At 32.0% G+C, this 21,204-nt stretch overlaps 2 protein-coding genes across 2 annotated transcripts; both read left to right on the top strand.

Moving 5' to 3' along the window:
• Positions 1-7,948: 7,948 nt before the first annotated feature.
• On the top strand, positions 7,949-8,858 carry LOC110666069 (calcium-binding protein PBP1-like). The gene has a single exon (XM_021826447.2). It carries the CDS (start codon positions 8,402-8,404, stop codon positions 8,741-8,743), a length of 342 nt encoding a protein of 113 aa, XP_021682139.1. The 5' UTR covers positions 7,949-8,401; the 3' UTR covers positions 8,744-8,858.
• A 9,185-nt stretch (positions 8,859-18,043) lies between these two features.
• Positions 18,044-19,208, top strand: LOC110661183 (putative zinc finger protein CONSTANS-LIKE 11). Its single transcript, XM_021819741.2, has 2 exons — positions 18,044-18,708; positions 18,823-19,208. Exons 1-2 carry the CDS (start codon positions 18,190-18,192, stop codon positions 19,021-19,023), a joined length of 720 nt encoding a protein of 239 aa, XP_021675433.2. The 5' UTR covers positions 18,044-18,189; the 3' UTR covers positions 19,024-19,208.
• Positions 19,209-21,204: the final 1,996 nt, after the last annotated feature.

Here is a 21,204-nt window from a genome sequence, read left to right as displayed (position 1 = left end):
CACCTTTTCCTTCAAGGATGTCCATCCCATCATCAACTTTAACTTTCTTTTTTTTTTTTTTTTTTTTATTTCTTACTCTTATCTTGATTACTAATTCCATTACTTCGAGAATTCTAACTTTACGATTGACTCCTACCAGTATATTCTTCACATTACGTAATACTTGTAATTAACCACAGAAAATTCTTTTTGTATCCCCTTTCTCAACTTACCTATCAGAACATTATCATTCCCTACCAGCCTTAGTAGGAAATTGCTCATCTTGGATGGATAAGAGTCCCATAAATTATAAGTTCCATATGAACTAACACGGCTATGGGAAATATGTGCTATGCTTTAATTCTGAACAAGATACTTCATGTGTTCATTCTTCTTAATATAATCACATATACTGCCCATAGCTTTTCAAACTTCAGCCTCAACTTTTCTCATTAGCAACAATTTCATTCGCTGTAACTCATTAGCAAATAGCACTTCCTCTAGCTTATAGTTCAAAAGGGTTGTAAGCCCTAGTAACTAGCTCAATTTAACTCCTATCACCTCTCTGATCATTCTTTCATACTTAACATTAGGTACACCATTATCGTTATTTTTGCCTCAAAAGATTGGATATGTACTAACATCCATTAAATTTCAATTTATTGGGTCACTTTGACACGACCTCTCTTCTTAACATAATCTCCTAGAATCGAAACACGAGCCAATTTGAAAAGAAGGAGAAATGTTCTCCCACCATTTATGGTATACCATTGTTTGATAAACAAGATTTAGCTCATACCCCTTAGTCTCCCTTTTTAGTTTCATTATTTCTTTGTAATTATTGTGCGTTATTACAAGATATCAGTTGTATCTACCATTTGTTATACTGTTGTCTTGCCTGACATATCATCTTAGAATTTACTATTTCCTTTTTACTCTCCATTTAACTTCCATACTTATAATTGTTTGTCCAATGCTCCTTATACTTAGATATATTCTAGAAGATAAAAACACTCATAGATTCTTTCAGATCTACTCCAATCTTACTAACAATCACTCCTCTAATCCATGTACTTCTAACTATCTTATAATTACACCTATACCTATATTGTCTTATTCTGACCGTTATTAGCATTCTGCTACATATTATCATACTATTATTTATTTATTTATTTATTATTACTCTTTTTTTTTACATAATTATTCTATCGATTACATTGAAAATATATGTCTAACTCCAATTTTTAACTCTAGGTCTTACCATTCTAAATTTTAATATCAAGCCTCTATGACATTATCCCTCATCTTGCATATTTATATCCCTTATGTTGACTTTTGTCCAACTTACTCCTACTGATCTTGCTTCTTTATCTGACAATACAATTCAAGTTACCACAGCACGCTCAACAATTGCTACCTACTTTGGTCATACACCTCACCTAATTTCCATTATACTATCAACAACTAAAAGGGTTCTCATGTCATTGCCCCATTATCCTACCTTGGGGGTAGAAAATAGATAAAATCTAATCCAGATCCTGTAACTCTAAGCTCTAGGGTCAGGCTCCTAACACTACATCAATTATGGCCTGCTCTAAGTCCTGTACTTCTGGGTTCCATAACTTAACAATGTTCTTCCTAATGCCATCATTTTCTATGCTCTCTATCCTTTTTTTTTTTGTTTATCTCGTTTACCCTTCCTAAAACCACATTCATCTCCTCGGTATTTTGGCTTTATTCTTCCTAATCTTATCCTAATCTGTTTTTCCAGTTTATTCTTTAGCCAACTCTTTTTATCTTACCCAAATCCGAACTTTCACTCTTCCATCCTTTAGCTCTATTTTCTTTTCGAACTTGATTGCCATATAAAAAACTTATACCTTTCCACTATCCCAACCACGTCATCTATACCTCAATGTTACTCAAAATTGATCCTCTAACTACCCTAGCCAGACTTCTACTGGCATTCAGGCTATCTCTTTTACTGCATTTGAACCGCACTCCATCTCTCTCTCTCTCTCTCTCTCTCTCTCTCTCTCTCTCTCTCTCTCTCTATATATATATATATATATATATATATATATACATATTTTATGATTTATTGATGCTAACTTTTGTCCTTTTTCTTTTACTTTATTTGGAGTATACTTTAGTCTTAAGCATTAAGAAGCTAAGGATAAACTTAGGGAATAACAGTCATACTTCTCCTGCGTGATCTCTATTCTTACCCTTTTGGACTACATACTATCCCCTACTACCTTAGGGAGGGGATCTGTAGCAACTCTAATTTTTAATATCCATTTAATTAGCTAAAACTTAAAATACTAGCTATCCAAACTCGTCATTCAATTTAAAGGCTTACATACATCTTGATCTTACATCTTATAATTCCTACATGGAACTTGTACCCTCTCCAGAACACTTGAGCTAACAACTCTCTATCTCACGCTACAATCCCATCTGTGATACTACTCTATAAGTCATCATTATCAGTAATAACCTTCGATCCCTTCTGAAAAGATAGGACTATGCCCTAACTTACCGTAACAAAGGTACTACATTTACCACTTTGCCAAAATCATATCAAATTAATGACTCTCTTATCATATCATAGCTCTGTAAATCATTAATTCATAGTTTCAACCTTCCCTAAGTAGTAGGGTTGTACTTTACACCTTGCTGATACACACAAGATATACTATTCTCACTAAGCTCTAAGCAAAATGTCTATCGTACTGCAAAAACCATCCAAAATTCCATACCGAAGACCAGATGGTCTCACTCTATAGATGTCACCTTTACTTTGCAACTAATCCGCAACCTCTGGTCTGATGGCAACTCTTGATGTAACTCGAGCTCATGCTAGGGTAACCAAGTTACTGACTCTAGTTACCACTCAACTGTGACCTTTCGATATTCTAGCTCTAGATCTCTAACTAAGAGTTCCCAACTCCTCTACAGATATAGAACTTTGTTCTAGAATAATTGTACCAAAACAGAGGCCATCCGCAAACACCATTATTATGGAACACGATGGGAATGCACGCAGCTCTACACAATAATCTCATGTCGGTACTGTAATCTGCAGCTTACAGAGTAGACATCGAGAACATTGTATAGTTACTATGATACGTCCTGACAAACTAGGTCTCTTAATCTCTTATCTCTCTTGAATCTACTGTTATCATAAACTTACTCTGACTGGGTCATCCACTGACGACTGCCAGCAGTGGTATCCTCACCCTTATCTAGTGCAATTATGCTATCAAAACTCACTTTTATGTACTCGTGCCTAGCACCAGATAGGCACAACACTTAGACCCATACTGATAGAAATATAGCATTTCTTGGAGAACGTATTTCCATGGCAGACCTCAACATGTTTGCTAACTCTATTTCACACTTTTATGTACTTCACAAAACTGAGGTGCTAAACTGAAGCACTTTTATATTAACTGAGGAATAACGCAGAATCTAGAAATGAAGAATTATAGAAAAAAGATGAAACAGAATCTTAGACTCCACATGTGACAACTCTAGGTGCACACTTTCTCATGAATCTAAAGCCTAAGTTTTGATACCATATTTGTCACGACCCAACCTATGGGCTGGACCGGCACTAGGACCTGGGACGCCTAAAGCCCCTGAGGCCCGTAGTAAGCCTAACTATTCCTCAACCCAATCCTAAGGCCCATTTGGGCTCAATTTCAAGAATTCAATCGGACAGAGTCCGGCCATAAAATGGACCGTTCAACGGAGAGTTTTAACTCGCCCGACCTGTAAACACAATATATAATAAATTGGAGAGCTCAGCTCACCCTCTACATGCTCATAATATCAAAAGTCCAATGGGAGCTCAGCTCCCTTATCCCATCCAGTCATATATACAGTTAATAATTTTACAGGTCCAACATAACTTTTATAATACAGGCCCAAAATAAAAATAAGTACTTCTAACACATGCGGAGTCTAAAATTTAACTCGATTGTACAAAATACATTAAATACTATCAATGGACCTGTGAAGAAGAAGAACAGGTTAGCCACAACAAATAATCCTCCTATAGCCTGGAAAAATAGATGAACAGGAGTGAACGTTCGACTCAAAGAGTAAAATACAAATTTTAAGTATAATTTCTATAGCTATCTAAAGCTAATACACCATATGAAATGAAATGCAACATCATCATAATTTTTATACAATTTACATCATAACAGCAAAAAGGCAATTTGGAGCACTCACACACCCAACACTGTCAAGCAATACATATATGTGAGCTGATCCTCTATACAACCATCTTAATCCAACCTCTGCCAGCGAGTGTCTCTCAAGCCATACTTTCACTTAATAAATCAAATGCGGGGTCCCAGTGAGTGTCTCTCAAGCTGTGTCTACCCGGAAGGACCAAGTCCCAGCGGGTGTCTCCCAAGCTGTGTCTATCCGTCCTATCCATATCCAATACCATACCACACACACGCCAACACACACACACACAGCTCTAAGTTACCACAAATAACATTTATGGCACTTCAACAATTATGAATGCAATATAAAATATGCCTAGTGTTTAACTACATAGATACATATTTATAAGTGATGCATGGGCATGCTTGAACATATAATAATATCAAAATTACAATTAAAATTAATATTTTACTCACAGTACACCAAAGGCTATCGCGTCTGTTGGGTAGGAGAAAATAGATGTCCTCAATCACCTAGATAATTATATTATGGATTTATTAGCACTAATTCAGAATAAGACTCTAAAGAGACAATAGACAGCCTAATTCATGCTGGAAATCCGGCAGAATTTCCTCTATTCCTAGGACCTACCCAACCTGTAAAATAGTTCAAATAACACTTCTAAACCCAACCCATATCTCATCATCATTATATGGCCCCTCCAAACTAGGCAATAATCACAACATTAGACAACTCAATTATAAGACTTCAAAACTAATATTTTTCAAAAACTATCCAAACTAACTTTAAAAATTCTATAAACCTGCCCCACGGTCCTTAACAATATTATAAGGCTATTGCAATAGGAATTGTAATTTTCTTATCATCCATGAATATTTTATAAATTTTATTCTAACCCAGTACAAGGCAAAAATTGAGTAATGTAGAGTTCGAGTTTACCTATGCCAAATCTGACAACTGGAACTTGTCCAGAACGTCTGAAAATGGTGGGGTAGCCTATAATCTTGACCCAGTTCTGAAATTTATTCCAATAGCTTATCTGCTCGGCCCGAAATTGAAAATCCGGGCGACAATCGAATTTCCACGAAATGAAAATACATGCGTGAAGTCCATAATACCAGGGTTAGAATAATATATATATATATATATATATATATATATATATATATATATATATATATATATATATATATATATAATTATTTGAAAATTAAGAATGTTACACAAAACAAATCAGCTAAATCAATTTAAAAAAAAAATTCAAAACCAATCAAACCTAATTAAAGTATCGGTTCAAAATTTTAATTTATTCAGTTATTTGGGTTTGAACGAAATATTACAAAATCAACATATATTGGTATATAAATTAATATAATAACCAAATTTTTTACCCATATATAAAGAAAATAAATATTTTAACCAGTTGAGATTCATTTGATTTAGGTCAAATAAAAATTAAAAATAAAAAGTTTAAATTATTATCACACAACACACGGATAGTTGACTAGTTAAAATTAGGGGTGGCCACGGTTCAGAACCGCCGGTTACGGTTCAATGAAATTATGAATCTAAACCAAACCGTCAGGGGACGATTTGGAAGACGGTTCCTGAACCGCCGGTTCTGGTTTAAGCTCTGGTTTAAAATGGTTTGAAGGGCGGTTCGAAAAAGAACTGTTCAAGACAGTTTGAATAACGGTTTGGAAGTGGTTTAGGGATGGTTAAAGGGTAGCTTAGACAAAAAAAATTAGAGAAAAATTTTATTGATTCAAAATTTAAGTTATATTTGTAAAAATATTTTAATTTTTCTTAGAAATCTTTCAATCAAAATAAAATAAGAAAAAAAAAGAAAGAAAATAATTTATCTTTAAGAAAAATTTAATAAATAAAGACTTGAACATGATTAAAAAACTAGAGATTAAATTAATTTTTTTTAAAGAAATTAGCAAAAAGTGTATGAACTTAATTTTGCCTAAATATCCGTTTAGAATTTAGAGGAAGAAAAATTTATAGTTCTATTACTTGTCTTTTTTTAAAAATTATATAATAATTGATAATTAAAAAATATAAAAGAGAAAAAAATTAAAATAGAGGGTATTGGAAATTTTATTGAGGATTTAAAGTAATAACAAAGTAATTGAGATAATATTGAAATTTTCAGTAATTATATAAAATAATAAAGTAAGAAAATTGAGAGAGTATTGAAAATTAAAATGAGTGTAGAAAATAATTATTTAGAAAATTTGAGAAAAATTGAAAAAATATTAAGAATTGAAGCAAATGCAAAGAATAATTGTGTAGAGAATTAATGATATATATAAATGAATTATGAGTGAGGTAACATATTTATTGAATTTTTTTATATTTAAATCGCCAGTTGAATCTGATTTGAAATCGTTGGTTCGATCTGGTTCGGAACCGCCGGTTCACGATTCTTAAAAAATATGAACCTGAACCAAATCACAGAAGGACAATTTTAGTCCGGTTCGAAGCTGGTTTTGGTAGTAACCGGTTTTGACCGAACCGGTTTCAGTTCGATTCCGGTTCAAAACTGGACCGTGGCCACCCCTAGTTAAAATTAAAGGAAATTTAAGTGGAAAATAATGATAAATCTATAGATTAAAAAAAAAAAAGAAATAAATTACATATAGTAAATCTATGGAGAATAATGCCCACACAAAATTCTCTGTTAATTGAGGAGCAAATGAAGGGAAAATGAGACAAATTATGCATTTTTTTCAAAAATAACTTTTTTTTAACCTTTTAATGCTGTAATAATACTGTCCTGAAAGAAGATATGTGAATTCATTATTGCAAGAGTGGAGTATTCGGTTGGACGCAAGCCCAACATAGAATCTGCAAGCTGGTTCTTGTACGTGTCCTTTTGTAAAATAGGTGCTAACTCATCTTCATCGAAGCAGCGAGTTTTGGACTTGTTGTCATCTCTGACAGCTGCTTGACCAAGCAGCTTTTATAACGGAGACATCCAAAACCCATCTTCACAGAAACAATGGCCTTTTTGGAATCCTCTGATCTGAAGATATATATTGCTCCTTCAGAAAGTTGACTCCTTTCCTTATTTTTGCGACATTCATAAATATCTTTGGAATTTGGAATCACTGACAATGGTCAGGCCAGAAGACAGAGAATATGAAACTCACCCATCTCTGATCTGGAAAATTTTTTTATTGATTTCTTGCAAGGTTTGGGTCATTGTCAAGGAAGGTCCGGAGAAACTTGGAAAGTAATTTGCTGGGAATTCATTCAAATTTTAAATGGAAATCTCTAAATTTTCACGTATAGCCACATTAAAATTAGGTAATCGAACGAATGGGGATGGGTTTGGCTTGTGCTTACAAGTTATGACAAGAAATTAAACAAGACTTGGTGCAGGTAACAATTAATAAATGCCAAGAAGATAAAATTTCCCTTTATGGGGTCCTCTCTTTTTCATAATGAAACTCGATAGCAATTTCCTACCCAAATAATATAACGTCATATTAAATAATTTAGGAGGAACAAATATGAACGTTCTTAAATTAATCATTTAATTTTGAATAGTCATTTAAATTTTGTTGGCATGATATGCATTATTTCTTGACCCACCAAACTGTTTCACAACTTTTTTTTTTCTAATTTTAAGTAAGAACTATCTATTTTTAATTTATTTATCATTCATTAGTTCATACTTGTTCACCATACGTGCCTAACCAACTCTTAACTCTTTGGTCGGCCAATGTGCACACTCTGCCTTTAGGGTCAAAAACTATTCTTTAATTATTGTTTCTTACACAACTTTGGTTCTTTGATTCTTTCCTTTTTACTTATCTATGGAGTGGCGTTTGTGTAATTTGGTTTCTAAATCAAATTAAAATCTTTAGGAAAATGCTACCTTATGACTCCTTCCCATGCAACTTCGAGGAAGGACCGAAAGGAGAACTCTCTCTCACTACAGAAATAGACACGAATCATATGCAGCAAAAAGCCGTCTGGGACAACTTCCTTCTCTTACATGTACCTGCGTTGTCCACTCTTTCCTCGAACATTTCTTCCTTTTCCTTTCCTTCTAAGACTCTGTTGCCAGCTATTCTGTTTCAAACCTATATATATGCACCTTTCCCTGCTCACATTTTCCAACAATTTCCGTCTATTCAGTTTCACAAGATTTGGATACAATCCTTGTTAATTACTATTAATTACTATTATTTATTTGTTTCGAATGGCGTCGCGAAGTGGGGTTGTTTTTGAAGATTTCTTTCCAGCCATGGTGGAGAAACTGGGTACTGATGGGTTTATGAAGGAGCTGTGCAATGGGTTTCGGTTGTTGATGGATGAGAAGAAGGGGGTGATCACTTTTGAGAGCTTGAAGAGGAATGCCAACCTGCTTGGGTTGCAAGATATGAGCGATGATGAAGTAATGTGTATGTTGAGAGAAGGAGATTTAGATGGAGATGGAGCTTTGAATGAGATGGAATTTTGTACCCTCATGTTCAGGTTGAGTCCTGGCTTGATGAGGAGTTCTAGAAAATGGCTTGTAGAAGCTCTTGTTAGTGAAATGTAGGCTTTACGTTATTGTTGTTTCTCGTTTTCTTTGGGCAATCTTTTCTTTCGTTTTTTCCCCCGCCGATCGGTTTGTAATTTCCAGTTTAGTAGAAATGAGATCTTAATTCCATGAATCCAACGCTGAGATTAAATTTCTCTTCATCTTCTAGTTAATTAACGAAATTACTAATTGTAAATGGTTAACACTAAAACTCTGGGATGATAACATTTTAAGCCAAATTTAGAGGATGTCATATTTTGCTATTTATCTCTTCACTCAATGGCTAACACTAGTGTTGAGTGTTCGGTTCAAACCGAATCGAAATGTCAAAATCGAATTAACTGAATTACTATATTTTATAAATCAAATTGAAATGCATGAAGAATATAATTGAACCACCTTAATTTGATTTTGTTTGAACCGATCGATTTTTGGGCTTTGATGGATTTTTTTATTTATACTTGATTTTCAAGTTAATTAGTCTAATTTTAATTTTGATTTGAACCTAGTAAATTAAATAATATATATACATATAAATGCATAAATTCTTTATAAAAATAAGATAATATAAAAATTAATAAAGTAATTCTGCTCGGTTCAATTAGATTAATTTTTTTCTCTTCACAATTGAACCCAATCAAAATAATCAAAATTTTTAAAATTTAAAATCGAATCGAACCAAATTAAATTACCTTAAAAATTAAATTAAATTACTAAATTATAATAATTTAATTCAATTTATTCGATTCAAACTGAATATTACTTGCCATTAGTTAACATTTATACTATGGAATATAACATTTCAAGTCGAGTCAGAGGATATCATATCTCGCTAGCTACCTGTATCCTAGAGTTTTCAAACTATACTAAGTCAGAAGTTAATTAATCCGATGTGAGATACACCTCCATAGCAAAATAATAAAAATAATGGAATGACTATATATGGGCTCGGTTCTGTTAGTTAATTAACATAAAAACTATGACTGGCTTGTTTAAATGGGCCAGAAGTTTTATGCTTCCAGGGACAATTTGTTTGCACTTGGAGACTAGCTAGTACTTGAAAAACGTAATTTCTGTCTCTCCCTACGTTGAAATTCCATTGCATTAATATTGATACGTTAAAAGCAATACACCCAATACTTAGCAGGCCTACCCTAAGTACATTAATTATGCAACTTAATTTATTAGAAAATAATTTAATATTTTAATAAATTTTACTTCAATTATATTGGAATTTTTTTAAGGTCTTGAGTTTGAATGATGGAGTCCATTATATTAAAAAAAAAAAATAATTATATTGACTAAAACTTCCACACCTGAAAAGGGATAGATTAATTTACTATTCATTAAAAGTTTCAATGGAAAATTTTATAGACAGCTTAAGGGGCAATGCTTCACTGTACGTTATAGTATTAAGGGTCTTAAGTGTTTGTTTATTATTAAAATAATTATGTAAATTTGACCAAATATATTAAACTTTGCATGAAAAGTCATCTGCCATTCTCATATTTAGTTACGTCTTGTTCGATAATTAAGCTTTATAAAAGTGTAACTTTCATTTCAGTATTACTTATTTCATGAAAGAAAGTAAAGAGAAAGAGGAAAAGCGACAGGCTACGAGAGATTAGAGAGAGAGAATTAAAGATTATTATTTTTTTAGTTATAATTATATTAGTTTTTTAAGAGAGAATTAATAGGGTATTTAATCTAACTTATTAAAATTAATTATAAATATTTAGAGCTTGTAAATTAATATAAGTTATAATTTAAAATTTAAAATAATTACATATTTAATTAAAATATTTATAAGTGGTTGATAAGTAGTTAACACATTTAATAAGTAACTTATAAATATATTTATTATTAAAATTATTAAAAAATATGTGAATTTATAGATTTTTACTAAAAAAATATATGAAATGAGATATGCAATAAAATTTTAGTAAAATTACTAAAAAATATATAAAAAATTAATTAAATTAACTTATAAGTACCACAATAAAAATGTTCATTCAATTATATATATATATATATATATATATATATATATATATATATATATATATATATATAAACCTAATAAATACCCTATAAATATATTTATTAATAAAAAATATCAAGTGACTTACCACATCAAAAGACACATTTTTCTTAAATTAATATTAAAATTTTTTTATGAATTTTAAACTTCTAAATAATTAGGTTAAATTTTAAACGTTTAAATTAAAATACAAAAATGATTGATTATTATTATGATTTAGCCAAAGTTAAAATATATTAAACTTAATTTTAAATATTTTTTTTAATATTTTTAACTAAAATTTAAAAAATATATTTTCTCAATAACTCTCTAATAATAATAATAATATAAAACATATCCTAACCTAAGCGGAAATTATCAAAACAATGACTAAAAACAAGCCTATGTTGCAGGATAGGATTGAGTTGGCCCATTCAAAAGCAGCAAAGATAATACATGAAAAGAAAGCACTTGAGTTAGTTCACTATTGTACCTCAATCAAGTGCATACAACTCAATCTCCTCTTTTTCTTTTTTTTTTTAATTTTTATTTTTCATTTATCTTAAATTGAAAAGTAAATTCATAAATCATAATTTTAAGAGGATAATTTATTTTTTTGTTTATTTATTGCACCATAATTAACATTTAGATTCTTATATTTTAAAAAATAAATGAAATGCCATTAAATTTTAATTCATTATACATATTCATAATTTGTCTTTTTTTTTTAATTTTTATTATTAATAATGAATGAAAATATTTTAGTATCTATCATAATAAATTATTTTTAATTCATGAGTTTTATCATTATGAATATTTTTATTTCTAATTTTTTTTATCATTATTAATACTTTAATCCTTCATTTATCACCTTTTTAGTCTTAGCTAAATTGATATAAATGGTTGAATGAATAAAAATATGTGATGAAACTAAAAATTAAAATTTTTATTTAATTATTAAAATATAAAATATCTAAATGTTAATTATGATATAATAAAATTAAAAAAAAAAGTAATTTAAAAAAAATAATCCTAACATGATTAAATTAAATTTATTAATGCATTAAAAAGTAAAGAAACTCTTTTTTTGCTTTTCTCTCCTCTGTCTCCTTTCATCTTTTTGATATTCTCTTTAGATAGTCACAGATGGCAATTCTAACTTTTTTTTTCTTTTTTTTTTTCACAACCCAATTATGGGCCGGATTAGCACTAGAACTTGAATCAGCATAAGGCTCTCGAAACCCGTAATAAGTCCAACTAATCTCTAACACATCCATGAAGCCCATATTTTGAGCCCAATTTCAAGAAATCAACCAGATAGAGTCCGGCCATAATATGGATCATCCAATTGGGAGTTCTCAACTCACCCGACTTGTAATCTCAAAATAAAACCATTTGAAGAGCTCAACTCACTCTTACAATCATCCACAAATCAATATAAAATCAATTGAGAGTCCAACTCCCTCATCCAACAAGTCATCAATCCATACATTTACACATTCATAGATTAGTAAGTTTACAACCCCAAAATAATTAATCTTATAGTTCAAAGCTAAATAAAATGGTTCTACACATACAGAGATCTAAAATTTAAATTTAACAATACAAATTATGGAAATAGAAATTAATGGACTTACGAGGAAGAAAGCAGGTTAAACTAGGGCTGAGCAGAATTCGGTTCAAACCAAAAAATCGAACCGAACCGAGTCAATTCGGTTCAGTTTTAAAATTTAATCAGTTCGGTTCGGTTTTACATTATAAAAATTTCGGTTATTTCAGTTCGGTTCGATTTTTAAGAGAAAAAAATCGGTTAAACCGAACCGAACCGAATAGTAATTTATATAGTCAAATCAAACTAAATCGAACCGAATCGATTTTTGAATTGATTTATTTTTATAAAAAATTTATGAATTATATTTAATTATATATATATATATATATATTAATTGTTTAATTTCATTGATTAATGGTTATTAGGTTCAAACCAAAGTTAAAATTAGACCAAATAACTTGAAAATCAAGTCTAAATTAAAAAATCAATAAAAAATCAAACCGATCGGTTTAAACAGAACCGAAATAGAGCGGTTCGGTTTGATTCAATTTTTCACCCATTTTGGTTCGGTTCGATTTCTAAAATTTACGGTTTGTGTGACACCCCTTACCCGTGTACAGTATACCCGAGTAAGTAATGCCACACGGTGTACCGGCACACTCTAATATTCCTCAATTAATTTATATCATGCTTTTGCATATAATTTATGAAATACAATTTATTTAAGCCATTTATCAAAAGTATTATTCATTTAAGGTTCCGAAAATTTTAAAGAAAATCCGGCAGAGTACCGGCTAAAAATGGAGAAAACCGTTCTTCGGAACCTGTGAAAACACTTCCAAATAATTTTCAAACAAACCCAACTTCAATTCATCAACAGAGTCTCAATGTCAAAAACTCAACAATATTTCTCAATTTCAGTTCTCAATAGCCTTTTCATTTCTCAAACATCCATTTCTCAGGGTTCTCATATATAAATAACAATTAAAAGCTCAAATTACTTCCATACATAACCATAAATCTTTATTATTTACATGAACCTCAAAATACATTACATAAATCCCAAATACATATGAGAAAATAAAAATTTAATTACAAAATGACAAAATGACACCTAGTGCCCTACCAATGCTGCGCAGTAGTGAGGTGACACGGACATCGTGCAGATCTGCAGGATGAACTCACCCAAGATGCGGTCTCATCGGGCTCACGATCGGGATCTCCAGTACCTACGCGTGGCAAAAGCAACGCGCTAAGCAATAATGCTTAGTGGTGCAATAATATAATAAAAGAAAATAGCAAGAAAACGAATATATAGTGAATGTGTATGATTCATTTGTTTAGTATGGTTATATATACATTAATTCAGTAACTTTGTTCACTTTCATTTATTTGGTTGCCCAAGTAACCTACACTAGACGACTGGACTGGATAACGGGTAAACTGGCACTGGGTATCTAGTACCTCGGGCCGTCACACCATCGGTTGCATATGCATCACCCGGTGTGCAATGTAGCGACTACCAAGTCAGAATAATCTCAGGCACAAGGCCAAGTCTCAATGCAAAGTCAGAATGGCTAAAAGCCATGAAATCACAGAATGACATTTTTGCCATGTGCAGTACTGCTAACTGAACCCTATTGGCATGCCAAACTATCCAAACCAATCATGTTAGGTATACTAGGGCATTTGAAACTTTTAAATTCTTCAATTTGTGAATTTCAAATTTTTAGTGTCACTATTCATCTTATTGGTCAACAAAAATGTTGACTTTTAGAATAAAAATATGTACATTGACTTTGGCACTCCCAACATACCACATTTGGCATTCCAAACTTGTTGGCATTAAGCATTTATACCATTTCAAAGTTTAAACCAACACAAGCAGAATTTTCAGTTTTTGTGAGTCAATTTCACTGTTCCATTGGACACTGTTGCTGTGGGAATTTGAAGAAATGTAAAACATGAAAGTTGTTCCTTATTTTGTCTAGTTGAATTTCCTTTTTTGAATCACTCCATTTGGAGTTTTGTAGCTCCAGATATGGTCCAAAAACCACAGCTGGCCGGATGTGCATTCTGCAGAAATTACCATATCTATAGTAACATGAACAGTGACTGCCACTGCCATTTGGGTTAGGTTCTGGCCATAATTTGGGGTAGGTTCCTTCATGAAAGTTGTTTGTCTATGTCTTAACTTGTTGCTGTAAAAATTTCAGGTCAATTGACCAAATCTACAGTGAGTTATGGCCAAATGAACAGTTACTATTCATTTGGTCAATTCTGCAGAGGCTGTTGCAGGGTGTCCGGATTGGGGCCAAGTTTTGGTCCTCTTGCTTTGGTCTTTTGGGCATGGTTTCTTCAGCAAAAATGTGCCATTATAAGCCTAGTTTCATGTCCAATTGGCCAAACACCAATTGGACTAACACAGCCAAAGTTATGGCTGTGTAATTGGACTGAAATCTCAGTCCATTGCTGCTGTCCATAGGCAGCATAGTCATTCCCTTTTTCCATGCTATTTTTCAGTCCATATTATGGTCAAATCTCCTCAAATGGTCACTAATTGACCATTAATATGTCCTCTAACAATTTCATAAGCCAAATCAATTTTCACTTCCCAAAACCCTAGCTTCCAATCCATGAATCATGAAACACATCCCAATTAAGGTCATCAATCATTCATATGTCATTATCTAAGCTTGTATTTAGATTTTAGCCCAATAAAACTCATCAATTACTCATCCTATAAGTGCTGGCCAAAATTTGCTTCTCAATTTCACACATGATTTTCTTCAATTTCTTAATTATTTATTCATATTCAAACTAAATTTCAATAAGTAAACAAGATTAGGAAGTTAATATGCACTAACCTCACTTAGGAGCTTTTCTCCCTTCCTCAAAGTCTTGGTTTCCTTTTCTTTTTGCTCCCACAATAATCACCAAGATGATAGAATGAATTTTTGTGTTGGTAATTAGGGTTTTTTTTTTTGTGGAAGAAAGCTAAGAAAGATGAAGGATGAAAGGTTGTTAATGGTGGAATGGGTAAGGGTGAGTGGGTGGCGTGAAGAAGAAGAGAGGGAGCTGGTTTTGGGTTTCTAGAATTCTGCCTCATTACCCATTTTTATTTCATTTTAATGGACTTGCTTAAATTTGATTGGCCAATACACTTTTAATTACCTAAGCATGACATCATAATTCCCAATTTAGCTCCTTTTTCTTTCTTTTCTTTTCTATCAAGTTTCAATTTAATTTCTAGTAATGTTTATTCATATTTTATGTCATATTAATTATTTACTCAACTGGACAAGTCGGCCAAAAATCACCTCTGAAGGCGAAATGACCAAAATGCCCTCCGTTTGGCTTAACGGGTCAAAATTGTCTGTACCGATTGAAAAATTTTTCTAAATATTTTCTTGGCATTCTAATGCCATGGGAACCTCAGTAACCCTTCTCTAGAGTCCCAAAAATTATTTTATAATTTTTCCCCCCCGTCTAGGGTTCCTAGTTGCGAGAACCGCAACTTCCCTCCGGTTACCCATCGCTTGGGCACCGGCTCATTTGACTTAGTTGTATTTTGTTTCTAAAATTTTTACTAAATTTTTCTTATTAATATTTGAGTTAATTATGGTTCCTGACTTTAATTTAAATATTTTTTCGGATGTTCTAGCTGTCCGGACCGACACCGGTCACCGGAACAGTAGAATGTACGGAGTTGCTACCGGGAGGGTGTTACAGTTTGGTTTTTATAATTTAATTCGGTTCGGTTCGGTTTGAACCGAATGCTCACCCTAGGTTAAACACAAGAATAAGCTCTCCTGTAACCTAAAAAAAATATGGTGAACATGAGCAATCATTCGACTCATAAAGTAAAATATTAATTTTACATACAATTTCTATAATTATCTAGTACTAATGTATCCCTAAGGATGAAAATACAGCATAGGTCAGCAATTTCAAACAATATTCGCACAAAGAATAATTTGGAGCACTTAGATACCTATGTGTCACACCAACCTCTGCCAGCGGGATCAACTTGAGTTGGACTTTCTCTTAATAATCCAAATGCGAGGGTCAGCGAGGACAACTCAAGCCGTACTCGCCCCGACTTATCACAAAAAAGACCGAACCCTAAGCAAGACTAGCTCAAGCCGATTTGCTCGTCCTACTCATATCCATCACCAATACACCACACACTTACCAACACATGCATACAGCTCTAAATTACCCTAAGGCGATACCCACATCAAATCCTCAAGTAATAATGCGGCACAAAAACATGCCTATAATAACTAATACATATATTTATAAGTGATGCACGGGCATGCTGCGAACACGTAATAATAATAATATTCAAATTGTAAATAAATTCAATATCTACTCACAGATTAATGGGAGATCACTGAGGCGGCTAGGCGGAGGAGAAGAGTTAACCTGGATCACTTAAACAATTACATTACAAACTGATCAATATTTACTTAACATAAAAATTTGAAGAATCAAAGGACATCATAAGTTTTGTCGAAAATTCGGCAAAATTCTCCCTATACCTAGGGCTTATCCAACCTAAAAAATGATCTAAATAATACTTCTAAAACACATCTCCCATAACCACATCTCTCCTGAACCCACCAAACCAGTAAAAAATCATATAATTATAAATAAAATAATTATTTAAAAATTCGGGGTGTTACATTTTGAATAACTCTCATATCTATATCTATTAGAAACAGATGTTGAGTATATTTTCTTAGATTTATCATTGTCAATAGATCTTTAGTATTGTGTTTCTCTTCTCTAATGGAGTTTTTTCCTCCTTATTGAGGAGTTTTTATGTGTGTTTATAGGTGATTTATTTTATTTTTTAGATAAAATTACTCTACAAGATACAGATCTTTCCTTTACTAAGAAATCTAAATTTGGAGTTATTTATTTATCTTTACTATTAAGCTCTAGTAACTTAACCTAATCCCACCCAACAAAATATCACACATACAAAAAAAAAAAATCTTTAAATTAACTCTTTTTTTTTTTTTAATTTTACTTTCTAGCTTCATGTTGAATTCTCCATAATTATTTCAATGGCTTCCTCTCCTTCAATTTTAATTCAGATTGAATTCCACTAGCTGCCAAGATTGCTAATTGATGGTAGGTTATCATAATTCTTGGAATTGGACCAAAAGATTGTTGATTGATTCAAAAGAGTTGTTTTCTAGTCAATCAAAAATCATTTTCTATCAAATCAAATATACATTACAATTTCAAGTTAAGAGTTTTTTTTTTTTTTAATTACTTGCAAATAATTTCTACCCCATGTCATAGAATTTGAGATTCAATTGAATAGATTTTAAAATTTTTGATCCTTAACAACAAAAAAAAATATTTTAATAAATAATTTATTTTTTATATTAAAGAAAATATCATTTAAGTAACAAAATAGTTAAAATATTTATAATTTATAATGTTAATATTAAAAAATTATTATAGCCTGATAAAATAAGTCAAATATTTTAAAACACCATATAAGATCACTTTTACATGATTTCTGAATTGTTTTAATGAGATTATTAAAGTCCAGAGGATAACTTAAATGGAAAAATCAATTTTCTTAAAAACAATTTAACTTTTTCTTTGAAAAGAAAATAGTTTCCATTGATATGTTTTCTGAGTATCCAAACACTAAAAAATGTATCTTCTTTCCATTTAAGAGAAGCAGAGAGGGATTTAAAAATAAGAAATATTGCAAGTTGCCCTGCAGCATGTTATCTCTTTTATAAGGGAAGACTAAAACAGAGACATAAAAGCAGAAAACTCAAAACACAACATGCACATTTAGAAACCGCCCTTGTATCAGTCTTTCTCCAAATAGCGAACCCCTCAACCTTAGAGAAAAAAAAAATGAAGAAGTGCGAGCTCTGTGACTCTTTAGCTAAAATATACTGCGAATCAGATCAAGCAAGCCTTTGCTGGGACTGTGATGCCAATGTTCACTGTGCAAATTTCCTTGTTTCTAAACATTCAAGAACGCTTCTTTGCCACCTCTGCCAATCTTTCACCCCCTGGACAGCCTCCGGACCCAAGTTCAGCCCGACTGTTTCTGTTTGCGAGAACTGTGTAAACAATTCCTCTTGTAGAGATGAAAGAGGCAGTGAACATGATCAAAGTAGCGATGGTGATGATGATGATGATCTTGATAGAGAAGACACTGGCGATGATGAAGACGATGAAAATGGTGATGGAAACGATGAAGATGAAGAAGAAAATCAAGTGGTTCCTTGGTCTTCTGCAGCGCCTCCACCAGCTTCAAGTTCTTCTAACAGTGATCAAGAATGCTCCAGTAGGATGTGTAATAGCGACGAAGGTGCTTCTCAATCAAGAATTGCATTTTCTTTGAAGCGAATGAGAGAAACTTCTCAGGTAATAAATGCCTGGATATGAACAGTTTTAGTCTTGTTAAATCTTGAGATTTATTAGTTTTCTCTGTTACTGTTCTTCTTTTATCTTGATCCAAGAATATGTGTTCTGAATCAGGATCATCTAGGCTGCCTGATATCTCAAGATAATCCAAATGCATGCATGTCAAATGAATTACCCTTTCAGGCAAAGCCATTGAAGAACCAGGAAAGAACCATGAGAGAGTCTCACGAGGGATTGCAGAAACCCAAACTCCCTGAAGACACTATGAAGTTTGATATCTGCAAACTGAACAAAGCATCTGGAAAATGCCATTGATATATTGACTAAATAATTATAGCCAGGTAATTTTCTCTGATCGAAAGCCATTGTAACTCTAATCTGAGATTGATCTGTGGTAGTGTACTAGTCTCTCTTTAACAATTAACCACTTAGAGAAATACTGTATTGTATTAATCATAGGTATTAGTTTGCTTTATTGCAATGCATAGTTCTTCTGGGTATCATTCAAAGAAAAAAGAATAAAAATGTTTGGTATTATATGTAATGTGTGTTTAAGTTGCATACTTTGTCAATACTCAAAATATGGTCATATTTTATTCAAGAAAGAGAACTGAACAGAAATTCCAGGTGTTAGTCAGTGTCAAAACAATTCTATGGCACCCCTTTGGTCCCCAGGTGGATGTGGGACCCTAACTCTATGATGAATGTGGATACCATTCTCTGTGAGATAATTTTGATACCTTAGACCAATGAAGAAAAGTCTAACAGGTGGCCAAACCCTTGGACTCTAGTGATGGTGGTATCCATTGTTTCTTTGGCAGGAACCACAAGTTTTCTTTGTATTCCTTCTTTCTTACTTGTTATCAGTTTAGACTTTGGCCAAGTCTAGGCTCAATGTACATTCCCTTCCTTAACTTCGTTCTCTCTTTCTTTAATATAGCATAGAGAAAATTGAATGGTTTGAATTTTAAGCCAAGACTAGTGGTTCTCTTTTTCCACATGTCTTTCATCAACCTTGTTGGCAGTTGGCATCCTTCATGATGCGCTTCTGGATAAAGAATTATTCAAAACTTTACTGTTCCTGGCATCAGAATCATAAAAGAAAATCAAAGAAAACACTATTTAAAGTCTTTTTTTTAATCTTTTATTTTCTTATGAATTAAACATTGCCTTCCCTATTCCTATTAAATAAAAACTTTCAAAGATCTTGGGATTGTAATCTCCAACTAAGCTTAAGCTATTAGAAAACCATTACTATATAGCAGATTAGGAGGCTCTATATTAGCAGGTTGTAACTGGACTAAATAGTCCATAAGAAAACTAATTCAAAATATAATCCCATTCCGACACCATTACAATTTTAATTTTCTTGCAATTAACCTTCTGACACCGCCACGTGCCTACCAAAACCCATGAATTAGTATTTTAATTGATGGGCTTTGCAAGTTGATGATTATAAATCACTGACAAGGGTCAGTTTAGAATTAGAAACGGATTGATTTAAATTAGATTGAAATTAGTTAAATTCTTCTTTGGCTTGAATAAAAATTGAATAATAATCGAATCAGACAGTTTCATGTTTAATTTTTTTTATTTAAAAAATAAAAAAAATAGATAATTGAATTTTAATCAGATCAAATTAGAGTTAAAACTTAAATTTAAATCTTAAAAATTTACAATTCTAATTCTAATTCACTCTTTTAAATAAATTGAAATCGATGGTTTCATATAGATTCAAACTGAAATTGGCCGATGACCAAGTCTAAATGGTTATTTATTATACTAATTAACCAAATTATTATTATTATTATTATTATTATTATTATTATTATTATCATTATTATAAGAAAGATGGAATCAAGAAAGGTTGGCTGTTTGTGGAGGAAATTAATTTGTATTTTGCATGTGGAGAAGGATTGTGTGGCCATGGTTGGTGCGTGGATATGAAAAATAGTATGTTGGAGATATTTTTGGTAGCGTTTTGATTAATGTTGCAGATTCTGATATTGATAGCTCTGTGTCACAGAACAGCCAATCAGAAAAGGGAATTATTCTTCACTATGTAAAAGGCCTTTCCAGCCTGAAATGATGGCCGCTTCTTAGGAATTCTTTGTAAATAAAGATGTGACTGACTGAAAGCCCTTTTTTCTTTGGAATTGCCCTGTGGTTTCCAGTTATGCATATCACCAAAATTATGCAAGCTTATCCCATTTCGCTCTCTCTATCTTTTTCTGATATTTACTTTAGTTTTTGAATCATTGCCACCCTAATTTAATGTCCCTATGGGTTATGGGTTATGAGTATGTAAGATGAAAAAAAAAAAAAATTCAGGTGGATTGATTTTGATAACTTCTTTTATGCTTAAATTAGTAAAGAAAATATAAAGAATTAAAAATCAATTAGAAAGTAATACGATGATAAGTATATCTGACAGTTCCCTTATATAGGTATCAGATTGACTCTGCATCTGACCTATATTCTCTTGAATATGTTGAG

Source organism: Hevea brasiliensis, chromosome 11 (genome assembly GCF_030052815.1).
Source record: "Hevea brasiliensis isolate MT/VB/25A 57/8 chromosome 11, ASM3005281v1, whole genome shotgun sequence".
Lineage (NCBI taxonomy): Eukaryota > Viridiplantae > Streptophyta > Magnoliopsida > Malpighiales > Euphorbiaceae > Hevea > Hevea brasiliensis.
This window is presented reverse-complemented; position numbering and strand designations above follow the sequence as displayed.